Below are 18,377 nucleotides of genomic sequence, written 5' to 3' on the forward strand. Positions count from 1 at the left end.
TATTATCAATTGTTAGATTCAGGAACTCGGGTTTCCTCGAGTTCCTTTTCTACTAAAGGATCATCTTTCTTAATCCATATCTTCTTGACAATGTTCTGGTTTTTATTGAACAGTTCCTTCTTTTTGGAACACTCAGTCACAACATGATCACCAGTACCACAAAAGGAACAAACTTTGACACTAGGCAGTTCCACATAATTTTTCTTTTTACCATTGTTCTTTTTATAGTAAAAACCTAGGCCTTCAGTTCTCTTAGATTGAGCCTTCTCAATCCACTTGGGCGTGATTCTAGGAGCTTGTTTATGTGCATTAGCTAAGGCTAGTTCCTTGATTAATTTCTCCTTTTGTTCCTTTACTGTGACCAACTCACTGTTTAAGTTTTCCAAATCAACGTTAAAGACCCCCATGCTAATCTCAGTGGACTTGCTAGGATCTAGGCTTAAATTAAACAGTTTATATTGACTGAGTTCCACTTTGAGAAGAATGTTTTCATTTTTGACTCTCTCAAAGGAGTTTTGAAGAGCAGTGTTTCTATCAAGCAAGTCAAAGAACCTACCCTGTACATCAGATCTAACATTATTAAGGTAGGTCATGTGTCTCTTGGTGAGTTCCAAGGCTTTGTCACTTTGAGCCTTTATTACACTAAGCTTTTTACAGTTATCTAGAGTTTCTATCAATAATTCCACTAACTTATTTTTAGACAGAGATTGAAGAGTTGAGGAACTTACTTCTCTTGATGGATCTTGGGTTGTTCCATCAATCTTTGCCATAAGACAAAGGTTTGCTGTTTCTTCATGTGGTTGATCCTCATCTTCTTCTGAGTCAGTAGAATCTCCCCAAGCTGCGATCATAGCCTTCTTGAAGTTGGGTTTGGCAAAGGTTGATTTGTTGAATCTTTCCTTGGACAGATCCTTTCCCTTGCCTTTCCCTTTTTCATTTTCCCACTGAGGGCAGTCTTTGATTAGATGGTCTGATTCTCCGCACTTGAAACATCCTTGGTCAGGCTTGGAACCGCTTGGTTTTCTCATTGAGTTCCTTCCTCTTAGATTTCCAGGTTTAGAGTTCCTGTAAAATCTTTTCATTCTTCTGACCAACATGGCAGCTTCTTCTTCATCAGGATCTGAGTCCTCCTGTTCCTCAACCTTAAGAGCAAGGCCTCGGTTCTTGGGATTCTCAGGAACAGCTGCTCCTAGATGTAATTCGTGCGTCATCAAGGATCCCGCCAATTGTTCAATGTTGAATTTGGTGAAATCCTTTGTTTCCAACAATGCCGTGACCTTGGTTCTCCATCTATCATCCTGTGGCATGCTCCTCTTCCTAACCTGTTCATCAGAGGGAATATTTCTTCCAAGAGAAACTAGTTCATTAGTGATATTAGTGAAACGAGTAAACATTTCCTGTATTGTTTCTCTTGGTTGCATTTCAAAACGTTCATACTTAGACATTAATAAATCAATTTTTGAACGTTTGACCTCATTAGTTCCTTCATGAGTTATTTGAAGGAGATCCCAGATTTGCTTTGCGCTCTTGCACCCCATAACTCTGTTATGTTCATGAGTTCCAAGGCCGCAATGCAAGATTTTCACAGCCATTGCGTTGATTTCAAATTTCTCAAAATCTTCTTTAGTAAAATCAGACATGGGTTTAGGAACTACCTCATTTTGGTCATTGTTACCTCGAAATCACCGACTTCTATGACTCGCCAGACTTGATAGTTCTCTGCCTTGATGTAGATCTCCATCCTGTTCTTCCAGTAGGTGTAGAATTTTCCGTTGAACATTGGAGGTCTTTGAGTGGAATAACCTTCCTCGAGTTTCTCGTAAGCGTTCATACTTTCCAAGAACTTTTTCTCAACAGGGTTTCCTGTATTTTTGTGAGATCCTGCTCTGATACCAACTGATAGTTCAGTAGGAACACTTGACAAGAGGGGGGGGGTGAATTGTTTCTTGGGAACTTGGGTAAGTTTCTTGCGGAATTTAAACAATAAAGAAACTGAGAATAATGAGCGAAGAAAGATATAAAATGGAGGAACCTTCTTGACCCTAATCAAGAAGAACCTCACTACTCTTTTGTATTAATGCAATAACTCTATTACAAATACACTCTTTAACTCGAGTTCCTCTCGAACACGAGTTCCCCACAGCAATCCCCTTTGATTACTGTGCTCCTCTTTCTCTCTCTGACTTAACTCTAAGTCGCTCCTTTTCTCTTTGACTTAACTCTAAGTCGCTCTGTTTCTCTTTGACTTAACTCTAAGTCAATTAAGGATCACTCAACCCTTAAACCCAAAATACAATTTGATATAAAACTCTAGTACGTAATAAAGCTCAAAGTAATAAGGAACTCAAGGGACACTCTTTTGAAAACTGATTCTCTTTTAAAACGTTTAAGCTCTTAAGATATATTTTGCAAAGATCAGTTGTGTTTTGAAAAGCTAAAACTCTTCTCCTTTTATAGGAGAGTTTTACTTAGGGTTGGGTACCCATGTTCTCCTCAACTACCCACTAACAGTTACTGCTCAGTAACATGGGCATAGTTGGAGAGAAACAAGGGAGACCAAATCAAAACACTAAATATACGTTGAACAGAAATACGTGGGGAGAGTTTTAAGGAACGTGGAAAAACTTTTACTTGAGAAACAAGGAGAATAAATCAGAATCCTATGTTTCATTTATTAATTAAATACATTTTATTTATTAAAAAGATTTTCCAAGTTAAAACTCTTTTATAATTACAGTTAACATATTTCATTTAAAACGTACCAAAATACTATGTCCCTTTCATACCAAATTACTTATAAACTTTATTAAATACTTACATAAATCCTAAAACATAAACTCATATGTTGTAGTCTTCATGTTGCACCTTTAGAAGCTTCACTCGAAGACTTCCCAATTTGTTCCTTCTCTGGAACGCCGAGGATCCACATAGTATATGAGGATCTCGCCTTAGGAACTCGCCTAAGGATCTCGCCTTGCTTAATGATTATTTCTTCAATGTAGTGTCTGACATGGATCAATTACTTGCTTATATTCCACGTTGCTTAGTTTATCCAACTCAGGATCTCCTTAACTTAGCATTATCCCTCTAAGGATCTCGGAACCTATTATGCAACATAACTTAACCAATTGTCAGGAGTTTGCTTTGTCATCATCAAAACTTTAGGGTCAACAATATTCCCCCTTTTTGGTGATGACAACAAAAGCAAACTTTCACTAAATGCAGCAATAATCAATTAGCATAAATATAAAGCAATAAATTAAATAAATTATTTTTATAAAAATTAATCTAAACTTCCTAAATGAAATTAAGGAAAATTGAAATTAATTTTAATAAACGAAAATAAAATTAAAAACGAGAAATAAAATTTTATAAACTTACATCGAGAAGAGAGTAGTGAGACGGATTCAAGTGATCAATTTAAGTTAAGTTTGCATTCATTTCCCCCTGTTGGCATTAACAAAAAGTAGAAATACACAATACTAATATATAGCGATTAGAGCGCCCCCCGATCAACGGTTGGCAAACTAAGTTAGCCTCAAAGTTAAGTTCCAACGTACTAAATTCGAATATAAAACATAATAATTAACAAGCCAAGTTTTTAGAGATACGATCTTTTAGGAGTTCCACAGAAATAAAAGAATAAAAATCGTATATGTCCCAACAGAGGGTGACATACCAAAAAAAATATAAAAAATAAAATAAAGAGTTCCAAAAAAATCAAAAGCATAATGCAACACAAAAGCTAGGATCAGGGAAGATGGTTTGGGTATGTAGCAAGTTTAGGTTGGTCCTGTCTCAACTCCATATCGTCCATACCCTGTCTCAATTTCTACTGCCTCCATTAAGTCTCCCACCTTCTCATCATTATTCTCATTATCAAAAGATATATCAACTACCATTCTAATCTCTTTTATTTTTTTTTATTTTTTTTTTTTATTTTTTTTTATTTTTTTTTTTTATTTTTTTTTTTAACGACATCTCTTTAATAAAAAATCATAACCCACCATATCATTCAACGAATTCCCCAGTATATTTGTCGCACCCAATCTGATTAATCACCAAATGTGCATCCTCAACCGAAGGAACACGGAACGAGGTAACTTCCCCCTTAGAACAATCCGCCTTATTTCTTTTTCGTTTTCCTTTTCTTTTTTTTTTTCTTTTTTTTTTCTTTTTTTTTTTTTTGTGTCGAACAGAAACCCAGGGGTGGGTGGGTGGGTGGGATCGCAGTCGGGTCTGGGCGACGGATATGGGTTGCGAACAGCAGGGTGGTTGGTTTGTGGGAGGGGGATCGACGGTGGATGCGGGCGGTGACGTGAAGGTGGTCGCCGGTGAAGGTGAAAGGTGTGCGGCGGTGGTTGTGTGGGATTGGAGAAGAGGAGTTCGTGGGTGGTATGTAGGGCGAGGGAGGCACGATTCGGTGCGGCTGTTGGGATGTTGGTGGGCGGTCGGTTTTCGAACATGGTGGGGCGGTGACGTGAAGGTGGTCGCCTTGCTTAATGATTATTTCTTCAATGTAGTGTCTGACATGGATCAATTACTTGCTTATATTCCACGTTGCTTAGTTTATCCAACTCAGGATCTCCTTAACTTAGCATTATCCCTCTAAGGATCTCGGAACCTATTATGCAACATAACTTAACCAATTGTCAGGAGTTTGCTTTGTCATCATCAAAACTTTAGGGTCAACAGTCTCCGGATACCTTAAGTCGTTAGAGGCTTAGAACTTCGGGTTCGGATCTCATCCATTTCAATTTATTTAATAATCATGTTCTTAACTATAATCACTTTTTTTAATTGAGGGAAGAGTCTTTACGTTACTTAAATCTATAACCAATTCCTAATTAAATATTGTACGAAGAATTTAAACATTTAATAGTAGTCGGTCTGTAACAAATTTGGTTCCATTTGGTAGGTTGCTTGTTTGTGAGGTTTTGATATTATACAAAGCTCAAAACGTGGTCATTAATTGGTAACAACAAATATATCCAATAATTAGTTGATTTTATACCATTATTAGACTTACATAGAGAGTGATGGATAGCTCAGTTGGTTAGAGCTTCTATTCCGGTTTCAGATGATCATGGGATCGATTCTCATCCCCGCCCTTGTGGCTCATTTACACCCAAAAAAAATTATCAAACTTACATACACAAATATATGTACTCCGGTCGTTCCATCGAGATGTTCCAATTTTCATAATACACGTTTTCAATTTGGGACTTTAACCATTAATAACTTTATTTCATACTTCCTCCGTCTTTTAATACTCGCAACGTTCAGACTTTTGTCACTATTCATATAATTTATTTTGACTATTCGTAGTGTTTTTTATATAAGATAAAACATAGTCATGTGAGATCTTGTTAGATTCGTCTCAATGTGTATTTTCAAAATATCAACTTTTTATAATTTTTGCATAAAGAGAATTTAAGATATAAATGATCAAAGTTGTGCATTGGCATACGTAAAACTACCAAACATTACGAGTATTAAAAGACGGAGGAAGTATAATTGATATTATGAATTAATTATATTTACACAAATGTAATAAGACCTCATATACTACATATGTAGTACAATAATATTCTCCCTCTATTTCATTAAGACGTTCTAGATTTATCGTTATGACTATATAGATAGTGAAGGGAACATCTTAACGGAATGGATGGACAAATTGCTTACTCGTTAATCGTTTATTAATTGATGCAAATTGCTAGTTTTTTTTTAGTATTCACTTCTTCATATTTGTCCTATGTGTTTGGTTATGACTACATTTGATGAGGTTTCTAACAATTTCATTATTAATCTATAGAAATACGACCAAAACCATATTTGTAAAATGTAGTCTACTTTTAAAAACAATTTTGTCTAAGAGAAAAAAAAAATCAAATAATGGAGAAAAATACCAACTACGTACTATGGTCTACTAGTCTACTACGGAGTACCATGCTATATGATCATATATCAAATTGGATTAATTAATTTTGATTAATTCATCTTCTACTACTACTTAAAGTCTTAAACCAAAGTAATCTAGTACATAAAAACCCAATCAATAACCAAAATTCTAAGAAGAAAATTAAAGTTAATTATGAACCCTGATGAGGCACCCCCGTCTAAAGATGAAGCACCCCAATCCAAAGATGAGGCACCACCGACTAAAGACGAAGCACCCGAGTCAAAAGACGAGGCACCCACGGCTAAAGACGAAGCACCCGAGTCAAAAGACGAGGCACCCCAACCCAAAGACGAGGCAGCCCCAATCCCATCTGACGAGGCACCCCCGTCTCAAGAAATAACGTACATGGATCATGTTATGTCTCGTCATGAACAGAAAGGATGCGCATATGCAGCGTAAGTTTGTTCTCCTTATTCTTTCTTTTTTACCTTTCATTTTAGTACATAACAATACTTCGTAATATAGTTTGTCTCTTTTTAATTTCAAACTAGATGACTATATTACGAAGTATTGTTATGTACTACGTAGTACTCCCTCCGTCCCTAATATTCGCACCGGTTTGACCGGTGCGGAGTTTGAAACATTTGAATTGACTTATTAATTTAATGGGTGTTAGTTGATAGTGGGTATTTTTTTAATATAGTTAGTGGGAAATGTGTAAGGGCTGGGGAGTGGTGAGTGGGGTGGGAAGTGGTGAGTGGGGGCTGCATTTTTAAATGTTTTTTTAATAGGGAGTAGGGGTGTAGGTGGGTTAGTAGGTAAGTGTGAGAAATAATATAATATTGGTAAAAAATTTCATTTATAAAAGCAGTGCAAGTATTAAGGGACGACCCGAAAAGGAAAGCGGTACGAGTATTAAGGGGCGGAGGGAGTACAATTTAGTGTTAACAAGTACTTCATCTGTTTGACGCAATTTAGAAGGTGGACCATGGTGCACGTAGAGCATGGTACACCTTAAGAACATTAGTATATAATTGAAAGAATTTCTGGTTACGAGAAAAGAACATGAGTATTTTTTTTATTTAGGTTTTTAATAAATAGTAAAATAATATATTATTTTTATAACAAAAAAGTGAAATATTATATCGCATGTTCTTTTGCCATAGTATCATGTTCTTTTACTTATGCACATATGTTCTTTTGGTGCACCATGCTCTATGTGCACCACGGTCCATAGTCCACAGATTGTCTGTTTGAGAATAAATGACACAGTCAACATTTGCAAACATGTCAATGCAATAGTTTGACCATTAATATATGTAAATAAATATTAATGTAAATTATATTAAAAAAAATTGAAAAATATTTAATACCTCTTTTAACAACATATCACCTAAAAACTTTTGCTTTAAATATGTTAATAAAACTCTACTCGGTAGTATACAACAACAACAACAACAACAAAGACTTCGTCCCAAAATGATTTGGAGTCGGCTGCCTAACATGAATCGTTGTAGGAGATTGTCATTGACACCAATCAAACCAGAAAGGAGCAGAAAGTATATAAATAAAAAAAAAAAGTCAAATGTGTCTGTTATTCTGAAACGGGGGAGCACGCCCAATATGGCAACTAGCTAGTTAGCTAGTTTGAGTTAACAGGTCTTTGTTGTTGTGTTGAATGCAGTTTGTTTGCATTGTGTTGCTGTTTCTGCTGCTACGGAACCTGCGAATGCTGCCTCGGTATCCTCTGTTGTTGCTGCTAAGCAGAAGCTATCGAGCTAGTTTCATAAAGAAACTATGTCTATGCACTTTGCTGTATATTACAATTCTATGTCATTGTATAATGTTTTTGTATTAATTTGGAAGTTTGTATCATATTGTGCCTCTTTATTTATTACATTTATGTAATTGATTCGGTGTTTCGACAAATACTCCATAATCAAGTGGTTATTCAACCGAACTTATGAGTTCACGAGTTCCAAACTTATCTCTTTCAAGTCTTATTTAGGCTGTTAGTCTCATTATGCTACTATGAAGTACAACCCTTTGTTATGCTCGCCTCGTTTCCACTTGTTTCAGCAAAAATAAGTTTAGATAAATTGGGATAATATAAGTAAAGAAAAATTAAGCATTACTCAAATACAATTTGTAACTAAAATAAGTTTTGATAAAATCACTTGAGAAAAATAAGTAAAATAATCCGGTGAAAGTATACATCCTAAATTTGTCAACTATTCACTTTACAAATTTGTCTTGTTATGGGTATACGAGTCTTTTTTTTTTAAATCCATTTGATGAGGCATCTAAATAAATTTATAAAGCATTTCGAAGTAGTTTCATTCAACACGTTTAAATTTTAAAATAGAAAATTTTCTTTGGATATGTTATTTTTTAATTGTTTTATACTTTTATGTGGAGATATGTTAAATACGGGTTTGGGTCGCGCTCATTATCAAGAGAGAGAGGCTCATTTAACAACTCCAAAGGAGTTTCCACCTTAAAACCATATGACAATAAGAGGAGTCGCCCCTTGGCCTTATTAAGTGTTTAACTCTCTTCAATGTGGAACTCTCACGCGTGATGTTTCATGGGTCAGATCTTGACGAGATATGACTGGAATATTCACTGTACAAGTGATTGTATCATCGTTGATGTACATTTCTAAGGCTATTTATTTGCTATATGCTCGTTGGAAGCTTCAAACAGACAAATAAGCAACAGAATATTTAGCTTTGTTTGTACCTAATACTACGCACAAGGTTATACATAGGAAATTGCCGAGATGCTGAGATGTAAGTCATGGAAACCACCATAGAGTACCCTACTTTGAAAATAACTGTAATTTTAATATAATTTGGGAGAAATAATAAAACGCCATATGATGGAGAAGTATACCAACTTGCAATAAGTCACATTGAATTGATATACTGAGTTATCCATATCACACACACATGTGAATGATTTTATTGGTTGATGTCACGTGTGACAAGAAATCAAGAACAAAATACTACAGTACATAAAACAAGATCATATATAGCTTAATAGCTCAACCAACAAACATAAACCAATCACCAAAACTCAAAGAAGAGATAGAGAAAGAGAAAGAGAAAGAGAGTAAAAATGTACTCAGATCAACCACCTCTAGTTCAAGAAATAACATACTATGATCATGTTAAGAGACGCCACCACGAGAAAGGATGCATCTATGCAGCGTTCGTTTTCTTTAAACTCTAAAACTTGTTGTTAATACTTAATAGTGTGACTTATACTAAGATTATTGATTTTAACAAGTAGTACTAAATCTGGTTTAAGTAAGCCTGTTTTTTCTGGTATGTTGAATGCAGTTGTTTCGCGTTATGCTGCTGCTTTTGCTGCTATGAAACCTGTGAATGCTGCTTCGATATCCTCTGCTGTTGCTGTTAAGCAGAAGCATTCATTTCAGAAACAAACCGTGTCTGTACTACTGTATAGTACTACTTTGAGAATGGAATTTGTAATGGATTAAGATGGGTTTGTATCTTTGATTTTGTAAAGTTCTGTCTTGTTTCAATAAGAACATCATGTTTGTAATTTGTAAAGTGCTGTCTTATTAACTTCATCTATGTAATTGTTTGGTGTTCCAAAATATTCAACAACTATTGCTACATACTTGTATCAACTACTTGTATTTCTAACAGACAACTTCAATCTTCAGAGTTCAGACTAAACAGAGAAATGTACATGTGAACTCATTTCAAAACGCCAAAAAAGAGAAGAGATTAAACTAGAATGTCAGGATTTCTTCCTTTGGGGTGTGTAGTCAGATCAGCTCAGCATTTAGAAGAGTAAATCTTAAGACTGTAATATCTTCAACATTTAGAATCAAAGGAGTCTCAGAATATGTACACACAGGCAACAGAAGTCAGCAGGGTGGTGAGCAGTATCGAGACAAAATTGACACCATTGTTGTCGAGGATATCAACACCACAGATACGCTTAACAGTGCGTCCAGGTTTCCCAACAACCTTCAATTGGCAATTTAAAACTGATAAGTAAATATTAACAGTATCATCAATTCATCATGCAAGTTGGCAAATGCAGAAAGAGAAACTCTGAAATTGCGGCAAGAGTGACAACATAAGAAAGATTTTAGTTACTCTGTATCATACAAAGACATGTTCAAAATCTTTCCTAGTTTCATGTAATATTACAAACTGAAGCAGATGTGTAAAATCTTTCACAAAAAGCCTTTAGCGATGGTTCCCAGGCATGGAATTAAAATAGAGAAAAAAATAGCATAAAGAGCACAAATTCCAAGACTTTATATAATCAGGTTTATGCGAGCATACACATAAGCATCACAATTTGAAGTCAGCAATATATCAGAATGCAGAACCTATGGAGCAAGGAAGAAGGTTTGCAGGCCACACCCACGTTAGGTCACCTATAGGGGTGGGTGGGGATGGTTACCAAAACCAGTTGATGTATATAAAAAAAATCAAAGATAGTTGGAAAGAGTTGCAGCAAAATAATAGTAACAGAAGTGTGCAGAATAGTTGTAAGCAATGATGTTGTCAACTGGCACGAGAGCAACAATGACAACAAATAAAATCTAGATACACGTGTGGGGTACAATGAAGGACTGTACTAGGACAAACAAAATTGATGATAGAAAACATTAATAAGAGACAGATATTGTAGTAAAATCTTCAACAAACATTGATTTGAACATGTAAAAGAAAAACGAAAGTAATGTTTAAGAGTATGAGGCGAATCTCTGACATGACATTCTTTGTTATTTATGAGTATATGAGCTTTGAATTTGATTTATTCAGCCAATTATGCTCATGGACTGTCGGGAAATATAAAAGAATTTACCTTATTACGAACAGTACAAAATCCGCTAAATTGCAGCGTTGCCCCCAACAACGAATCTAGCAAACTGCCAAATAGTCCTGCCAGTGTTGCAATGGGTATTACCAGAAGTTGTTTCAGAGCAACATCAGAAGGACAGTTAGTCGTGAAAAATCCCAACACAGAGAATGTAAGTCCAACTAAACAGCCTCCAGCTGCAGCTGCCAAGAGCCCTGTTTTGGTGACACCACCATTTGTACCCTTGCGAACTGACTGATAGGCATGAAAAAAAAAGGTCAGAATAAGCACCTTAAAATAAACTTTCTTAAAGCGGCAAAATATTTAGGAGCCATACAGTTTTAATATCCAGAATGACTTCCAAATAGGATTAGAACAAACAGAGCAACAGGAGTTATACAATATGTAGGGGTGGCTCGGGTGAGGGTCCACACAATCAACAAACAAATAATGCTCATATGTAACCAGTTTTTTATTTTTTTTCAAATGAACATTCATACTTGACTATGATCCTCAGAAAAGCTGGCACACTATGTTGGACACTCCGCGGGAATCTGACCTAATTTAGCTGAGATGTGAGCATCAAGCAGAACGCCCCACATGTTGCAATATATTGCCTGTTTCTCTACTGCTTCAGTACTCCAATATGTAACATAGTCAACTAGTGAAAAGTATCAGGAAGTTGATGCATTAAGTCTACACAGTACAGGGTACATGAAGGTGGGGTGGGGGAGGGGGGGGGGGGGGTATCCTTAGTTCCTTACCCTATGACCTATGTTACACGAAATCTTCTTTCCACCTCAAGTACCCACGTTTTACAAGGATATGAACACTAGACAATTAATTACAGACTATGAGAATATATTAAAATCCAAGTAGCGTAATCTTCACCTTTAAGGTTGTGATAAGACGAGGCTGTGCTTTACTAAGTACACCAATTTCAGAGGACCAAGTATCTCCATTGCAACAACAGTAGTGACCAATTATGCCACCTAAGAGTGCAGTAATAAGAGTAGATTCTCTGGAATCCAAACACTTGTCTTCCCATCCAACCAACTTCCAGATAGTCAGAACCAACGCACAAGAAATGGCACTATTAGAGAGTACTTGTATCCTGCAAAATGACAAAGCATGAGGTGCAATACAAAATGCAAAAACAAGAATCTCCCCAAAAGAAGACAGTTAAGCCTTCAGAATCGATAATAACTCACGGGGGCTTGCTTTTTTACAACTCTCAAACATATACTATACATAGTAGCCTGGGAGAAAGTCTTACAGTCGATGTAACTATATCCGGCATTAATTAGATCTAGATCATCATTCATAAACTTAAAAGTCAAAACTAAGGAAGTAGTTTATCCAACATTCTACAATTCTTCCTACCCAGGATTCCAGGATGAATTACACTCTATTACACTACCAAGTAATTTACATTCTCTGTAATCACAAAACAAGCCACGCAAAATCAATTCCAATCTACAGAAAAGTTGCCACTGATATCCATCTAAAAAAACCAGTTCAAGCCTGGAATCACTATGGCTCAGTGTTCCTGTAGGACCCCCAAGGCCCCAAGTAGAAGAAAGATGAAAACGGCAACAAAAATACAATGACCTCAACTTACACTGAAGATCTAAGGCCAAATTATTGATAAAAACATACTGGTATAGTACATATAAACCTATAATCACTTGATCCTATAATTTATCGCCTAGTTTCACAAAGTTATATATATTCTGTAGTTCGTATTAGAAACTATCATCCATACTCCAAGAAAAACTAAGCTACATTATTTAGGCCTTATTATTAAGCGCTTTGAAAAACTAAGCTACATTATAAACTTATAGAATCAAATAAATCCATTAATGTAGAAAAAAAAGAAAATAAAAATCTATCACAGACGATCATAAAGAACAGCAAACTAGTAAATGCAACTACAATTATCACTAACAAGAAACTGAAATTAAAGAAGAATCGATGTAATACCAATTCCTCTGACCACCCTCCTTGTACTCAACATCAGATTTACGCTTCTTCTCGGCGCCAATTTTGGTTAGCTGCGATGAAGTAAAGAAAAACACTAGCAAAATATCTCCAGCCCTAGAAATTCAAAATCACAAAAATTCATCACAATTTCAAATTAATCTTTGATTAAATCAACAAACAAAAACCAGAATTGAAGTTAACCAAACACAAAAACACCAGAAAATCGAAAAAACCTGAGATTAGTAGCGAGATGAATGAAGACGACGAGAAATCCGAAGAAAGCTCCAGAAAGATCAAGAGACTTCTTCCTGTAAGCTCGGATAGCGATAATCGACGCCATTAATGCAGCGAGTAAAGGCTGAATCAGAGCTCTTTCCATCTTGATCGATGATTCGTACATTATCCCTAATTCTTGGAATTTTTTTGGGAGGTTTTGGGTCACTTTTGGGAAGGGAGTGGGTGAAATGAGACTGGAATTTGTTTATCCTACTCGACTAGAATAATTTGAATGTTAATTTCCCTCGTGTACCTCAAGCTCGGAAACGCCGCCCTTTCTTCCCCAAAAAAAAAGTCAACTTACATTCAATACGGAGTATTTCATAATTTCAAGATTCACCTTGGTAGATCAATTCCCTGCTCCCTTTCGAAGCCCGCCTAGTTAATATCGTCTGCGTGTTTTAAGTGAAGGTACAATAGTATATATATTTTTTTTAACTCAAGCCGTCGAAATTATATTAATATTTTACAATAATGTACAAAGGAAAAAGCCTCGCTGAGTGAGGGCAATATTAGCTAGAATCCAAGACAAAAGTAACCATATCCGAATACCCCAATCAAACCCAAAAACTTGCCAAAAAAGGGGTGAAAGGTAGAAATAAACACCGTTGTTTAAAAACCCCAGGGAAGAAAATGAAATAGTTAGAACTAAATAAACTCCAAGCAAAGGAAGCGTAAACACCAGTCACGATCTCTTAATCTTCCTGCAAAAGTGCTTGTGAGAAAATAAACAATAGAACTCTTCAATTGTTGGTAATCTCTCCATCTTCAACTTCAACAATTTCAATTGCCGTCTCCATTGTTGAACCACCAACAACAAAAGGTATGAATGATTTTTCTTTGCCTTTGCTTTGATTGTGCTGCTCCATCTTCTTTAAGTTATCCACTGCTCCTTTAATATCCGTGACAATAGAACCAAAAACCAACTGAGAAGCTGAACTCGAAGAAGCAGCCTGATCCAAAGTATCTGTATTATCATAAGCCCTCTTAGCTCCAACAATGGACATAGCTTGCTCTCTTGCATTTCTTGCCATTGTCTCCACATATTCTGGATTAGCATTTTCAAAATCAACTTCATAATCCGCCTTAGCACATGATGGAATGATATAATGCATCTTACTTCCAACTACCATAATCAGAGAATGTGCTGCAAGGGAGTGAGCTACTTTGTTGCAGAACTTGGGGACATGAGTCAAATTTACCACCCAGGGCTGGCTGAGTAGATGAGCAACTTCCCTCGGAACTGGACCAAGTTCATGGTGATCCTGATTTTGAATTTTACCCAGCAGCACTTTAAGGTTTAAAGCATCTGTTTCAATTTCCAGCTTCTCAAATTTGAAGTCTTTTGCAATTACCAAACCTTCCCTTAGAGCATACAGTTCCGCAGCTAGGGGGGTATGAACTGTGAATTTGCTGGAGAAACCCACAAACCACGAACCTGTTGATCTTCTAAAAACTCCTCCACCACCTGCAACAGCATTTGATTTCCAAGCTCCATCCACGTTCAATTTCATCACTCCTTCCTTCGGAGGAAACCAAGATTTTTTGCTTATAACCGGAACTTGATTGCCACTTATCCTTTCCCTGTGAGCAGTTGTTAGCAAAGCTCCAATCCACATAAAAGGCATTGTAAAGGGAAAAGGAAGATTTCATTTTAAGATCAAAAACCACTTTGTTCCTAGAGATCCAAATGTGCCAAAGAGCAGTAACAAAAATACTTTTCCACTTACTAGAATTGTTTAAATTGAAATTAATCCATTCAGGCCAATCAGAATTATAGAAAGAGTTAAAATCAAAGCTTGACCTAGACCAAATACGCTGGAAAATATAGGACCATAAAATACTTGATTGAGGGCAATCCCTAAATAAATGGATATGGTCTTCTGCTTGAGAATGACATCTAGAGAAAATAGGGGAAAGATGAGGGATGACACGATTTAACTTGACTGAAACTGGTAAAATTTGATGAGCACAGTTCCACAACAACATCTTGTATTTATAGGGACTCACAATTTTCCAAATTTTTTTCCAGGTGATATGGTTGGAAGCAGACATAGGATTGTTATTGAGTTGTAAATAATAAGCTGTTTTAATATTGAAGCACCCATTTTTGGAATAAATCCATCTGATAAAGTCTTGTTCTTTACAATTGTTTGAAAGAGGGTGAGAAAGGAATTTTGATTTACTATGAGGAGGAATGAGATGCTCAATATCATTTAAATACCAAGAACCATTACGAATAATATGACACACAAACCAGTGAGCCTTAGATTCTGGAATTCTAACTACCTCAGTTTTATACAAGGGTTGATCACCCACCCAATGGTGATACCATAAAAAAGTTGAATTTCCATTTCCAATTCCTATCATGATTCCTTGCTCAAGAATGGAACGACCTTTGAGAATATCCCTCCATAAAGGAGAATGAGAATTATTAGCAAAACAGTTTAAGAAATTGGAGTGTTTAAGATATTTTTCTTTTAAAATTTTGACCCATAGTTTATCTGAATTAGTTAAGATCGTCCAACCCAATTTGGCCATGAAAGCCAAGTTCCATTCTTTTAATCTTCTAATTCCCAGACCTCCCATATTGATAGGTCTGGTAACTTTTTCCCAAGAAAGCCTAGCCATATATCTGTTTCTATCTACCTTGTTCCATAAAAATTTCCTACAACATTTATCCAGAGCAGAGGTAATGGAAGTAGGTAAAATATTAGTTTGCATGTCATAAAGAGGATATGAATTTAACACTGACTTAATAAGGGTACATCTACCTGCCATATTTAGTAATTTTGCTTGCCAACCTCTCACTCTTTCCATAGATTTATCCAAGAGAGCTAGATAGTTTGAAATTTTCAACTTGTTAGGCCTAATGTCCACCCCTAAGTATTTCCCAAACGAAGAAGAAATTTTAAAACCATAATCTCCTGCAATGTCCTCTCTTATAGAGTGGTGAAGATTAGCCGGAAAAATAAGAGTGGACTTACTCATACTAATTTTTAATCCAGAAATTTGACCAAATTCATTCAATGTATTCATAATCTGATCTAAATAGTCCTTAGTGGCAATGCTAAAAAGGAATACATCATCAGCATAAAAAACATGAGAGATCCTGATAGTTTTAGTGATAGCAATAGGTTTCCAGTTGTTAGAATGAACCGCATTCTCGATGAGAGTAGATAATCTATCAAGACATAATACAAAAATGTAAGAAGAGAGAGGATCTCCCTGACGAATTCCCCTAGAAGGCTTAATTATTACAGATTTCTCCATTCCAAAGAATTGAAATTGAAGAGGAAGTAATACAAGACATAATAAGATTAATCATGTTTGAAGGGAACTGAAAATATAAAAGCGTTTCCCTAATAAAGTCCCACTCTAAGCTATCATAAGCTTTAGTGATATCCAATTTCAAAGCCATTATTTTATTTCTTTTCTTTACCTTATGGAAATGATGAGCCATTTCTTTCACGAGGATCACATTATCTTCTATACCACGACCATGAATAAAACTAGATTGGAACGGACTGATAATACGACCTAGAATAGTTTTTAATCTCGAAGATATAATCTTGGTGATAAGTTTATAAATAGTATTGCATAAACCAATGGGCCTAAATTCAGCAATAGTAGAAGGGCAAGCATTTTTTGGAATAAGGGCAATATAAGAGCGATTAATATCTTCGGGGATTTTTCCATTGCAAAAGCAAGAATTGCAAAAATCATAGATAATGTGACCTAATTTGGCCCAATGTTTCTGAAAGAAAATAGGTTGAATTCCGTCTGGACCCGGACTTTTAATCGGGTCCATAGCAAAAAGATTGCTATGAACCTCATCCATAGTAATTATAGAACCTAAAGCATTGTTTTCCTCATGATTAATTGAAAAATTGCTATGAGTATGACAAAATAAATTACCACTCAATTTAGTAGTAGTAAAAAGATTTTGAAAATAATCAGTAGCCATAGTTTTAAGTTGATCTTCGTCTGTAATCCACACATCCTCATTATTTTTTAAGGTTAGAATTTTCCCTCTTGATTTCTTAATATTAGCAATCATGTGAAAGTATTTGGTATTATAGTCACCATATTTTCTCCAATTCATGCCTGACTTTTGAGCCCAAATCAATCGTTCTTTATTTAAGATATCATTAAGCCTCTGAAGTAAAATCTTTTCTAAATTTACCAAATAATCATAATACTTTTTACCTAAAGCAATTTGAATTCCATCTATTCTAGCTAACAATTCTTTTTTTTGTTTTTTTAAGTTGCCAAAAACATTATGATTCCAAACAGAAATAGACCTTAGAAATGCTTCTCTTCCCTGTAAAAAGGAATTATTTGGAGGGAACCAATTGCTAACAAAAAAATTGGAAAACTCAGGATGAGATAACCAGACTTATTTGCATCTAAAAGGAAAAGGACCAGAAACAGTAATATTTGAAAGCGAAATTAAAATAGGAGCATGATCAGAATAGGTTCTGGGCAAGTGATGAACCTTAGTGTGGGGATAAGCCTCCATCCATGGCGAATTAGCTAAGGCACGATCAAGTCTCTCTTGAATGAGGTTGTGGCCATCTCGTGCATTAGTCCAAGTGAATGGAGAACCATTAAAACCCAAATCCACCAGCCCAGCTTCATCCATAAAATTCAACATATCTTTTCCTTGATTCACACGAAAAGGACGACCTCCCATTTTCTCAGACTGGCTAGTAATTTCATTCATATCTCCCAAAACAAGCCAGGGTATATTCTTTGGTGGCAAATTTGAACGGATCGAATTCCAGTGATGGTGTTTCTCCTTGGAAGAACTAGGGGCATGCATAGCAGTAACTAAACCTTCTTTTCCCAAATTTTTAAAGTGAAAGAGGGAATGGAAATAAGTGTTTTCAGCATCAAAAAGCACCATATCAACAGTTTTTTTCCAAAACATCCAAATACCCCCTCTAGTCCCAATTGGTCTAACCACCCTAAAATCTGAAAATTTAAGAGCCAGCATTGTTTCTCTAGCCCTAGAGCCATCAGCTTTCGTTTCAAGAAAAATGAAAATATCAGGATTTTGATTAAAAACAATTTCTTTTGCATGCGATAAAAACAAGTTCCTGTTTTCCCCCCTTACATTCCACATGCAGATTTTCATTTTTAAATCTGGAGTAGTTAAAGCTGAATTAACTCTTACCAGACCCTTAGGATCAGATGGTAGGTGGACTAGAAAGCTCTCCCAATCTTTCCATAACTGGGGTGACGTGAGTTTGGGGATGTCCTCCAAGCGAACTGGAGTCAGATACGTGAATATTTGGCGCTGGGCTAGGGGTGGATTCCAGTAACGACCCTGAATCTGTAAACCCACCACTTCCTCCCT

The 18,377-nt window shown here is 35.9% G+C and overlaps 3 protein-coding genes and 1 long non-coding RNA gene across 4 annotated transcripts; 2 read left to right on the forward strand and 2 right to left on the reverse strand.

Annotated features, from left to right (window-relative positions):
• Nucleotides 1-5,991: 5,991 nt before the first annotated feature.
• LOC110779365 (uncharacterized) lies at nt 5,992-7,877 on the forward strand. Its single transcript, XM_021983878.2, has 2 exons — nt 5,992-6,360; nt 7,590-7,877. Exons 1-2 carry the CDS (start codon nt 6,098-6,100, stop codon nt 7,666-7,668), a joined length of 342 nt encoding a protein of 113 aa, XP_021839570.1. The 5' UTR covers nt 5,992-6,097; the 3' UTR covers nt 7,669-7,877.
• Nucleotides 7,878-8,796: 919 nt separating this feature from the next.
• On the forward strand, nt 8,797-9,551 carry LOC110779364 (uncharacterized). The gene is made up of 2 exons (XR_002531108.2): nt 8,797-9,117; nt 9,250-9,551. It is a non-coding gene; the product is annotated as an uncharacterized lncRNA (long non-coding RNA).
• Nucleotides 9,469-13,406, reverse strand: LOC110779362 (protein PGR). The gene is made up of 5 exons (XM_021983877.2): nt 12,973-13,406; nt 12,740-12,853; nt 11,648-11,870; nt 10,763-11,011; nt 9,469-9,909 (listed from the first exon to the last, which is right to left on the reverse strand). The coding sequence occupies exons 1-5, from the start codon at nt 13,137-13,139 to the stop codon at nt 9,778-9,780; spliced, it is 885 nt and encodes a 294-aa protein (XP_021839569.1). The 5' UTR covers nt 13,140-13,406; the 3' UTR covers nt 9,469-9,777.
• Nucleotides 13,407-14,675: 1,269 nt separating this feature from the next.
• Nucleotides 14,676-18,155, reverse strand: LOC130467551 (uncharacterized). Its single transcript, XM_056836093.1, has 4 exons — nt 17,514-18,155; nt 16,458-17,339; nt 15,305-16,282; nt 14,676-14,693 (listed from the first exon to the last, which is right to left on the reverse strand). Exons 1-4 carry the CDS (start codon nt 18,153-18,155, stop codon nt 14,676-14,678), a joined length of 2,520 nt encoding a protein of 839 aa, XP_056692071.1.
• Between the last annotated feature and the right edge of the window lie 222 nt (nt 18,156-18,377).

This window comes from Spinacia oleracea, chromosome 2 (genome assembly GCF_020520425.1).
Source record: "Spinacia oleracea cultivar Varoflay chromosome 2, BTI_SOV_V1, whole genome shotgun sequence".
NCBI classification, from domain to species: Eukaryota; Viridiplantae; Streptophyta; class Magnoliopsida; order Caryophyllales; family Amaranthaceae; genus Spinacia; species Spinacia oleracea.

Excerpts from the sequence above, each read along its gene's own strand:
- LOC110779365 (XM_021983878.2), top strand. The coding sequence starts at position 6,098 with ATGAACCCTGATGAGGCACCCCCGTCTAAAGATGAAGCACCCCAATCC. Across the intron at positions 6,361-7,589 it reads AAAGGATGCGCATATGCAGC|TTTGTTTGCATTGTGTTGCT; the intron begins GTAAGTTTGTTC and ends TGTTGAATGCAG.
- LOC130467551 (XM_056836093.1), bottom strand. The coding sequence starts at position 18,155 with ATGAAAATCTGCATGTGGAATGTAAGGGGGGAAAACAGGAACTTGTTT. Across the intron at positions 17,340-17,513 it reads AGGCTTATCCCCACACTAAG|GGAAGAGAAGCATTTCTAAG; the intron begins GTTCATCACTTG and ends TCCTTTTTACAG. Across the intron at positions 16,283-16,457 it reads TGGCTCATCATTTCCATAAG|AAATCTGTAATAATTAAGCC; the intron begins GTAAAGAAAAGA and ends TTTGGAATGGAG.
- LOC110779362 (XM_021983877.2), bottom strand. The coding sequence starts at position 13,139 with ATGTACGAATCATCGATCAAGATGGAAAGAGCTCTGATTCAGCCTTTA. Across the intron at positions 12,854-12,972 it reads CATCTCGCTACTAATCTCAG|GGCTGGAGATATTTTGCTAG; the intron begins GTTTTTTCGATT and ends TTGAATTTCTAG. Across the intron at positions 9,910-10,762 it reads TTTGTACTGTTCGTAATAAG|GTTGTTGGGAAACCTGGACG; the intron begins GTAAATTCTTTT and ends TGCCAATTGAAG.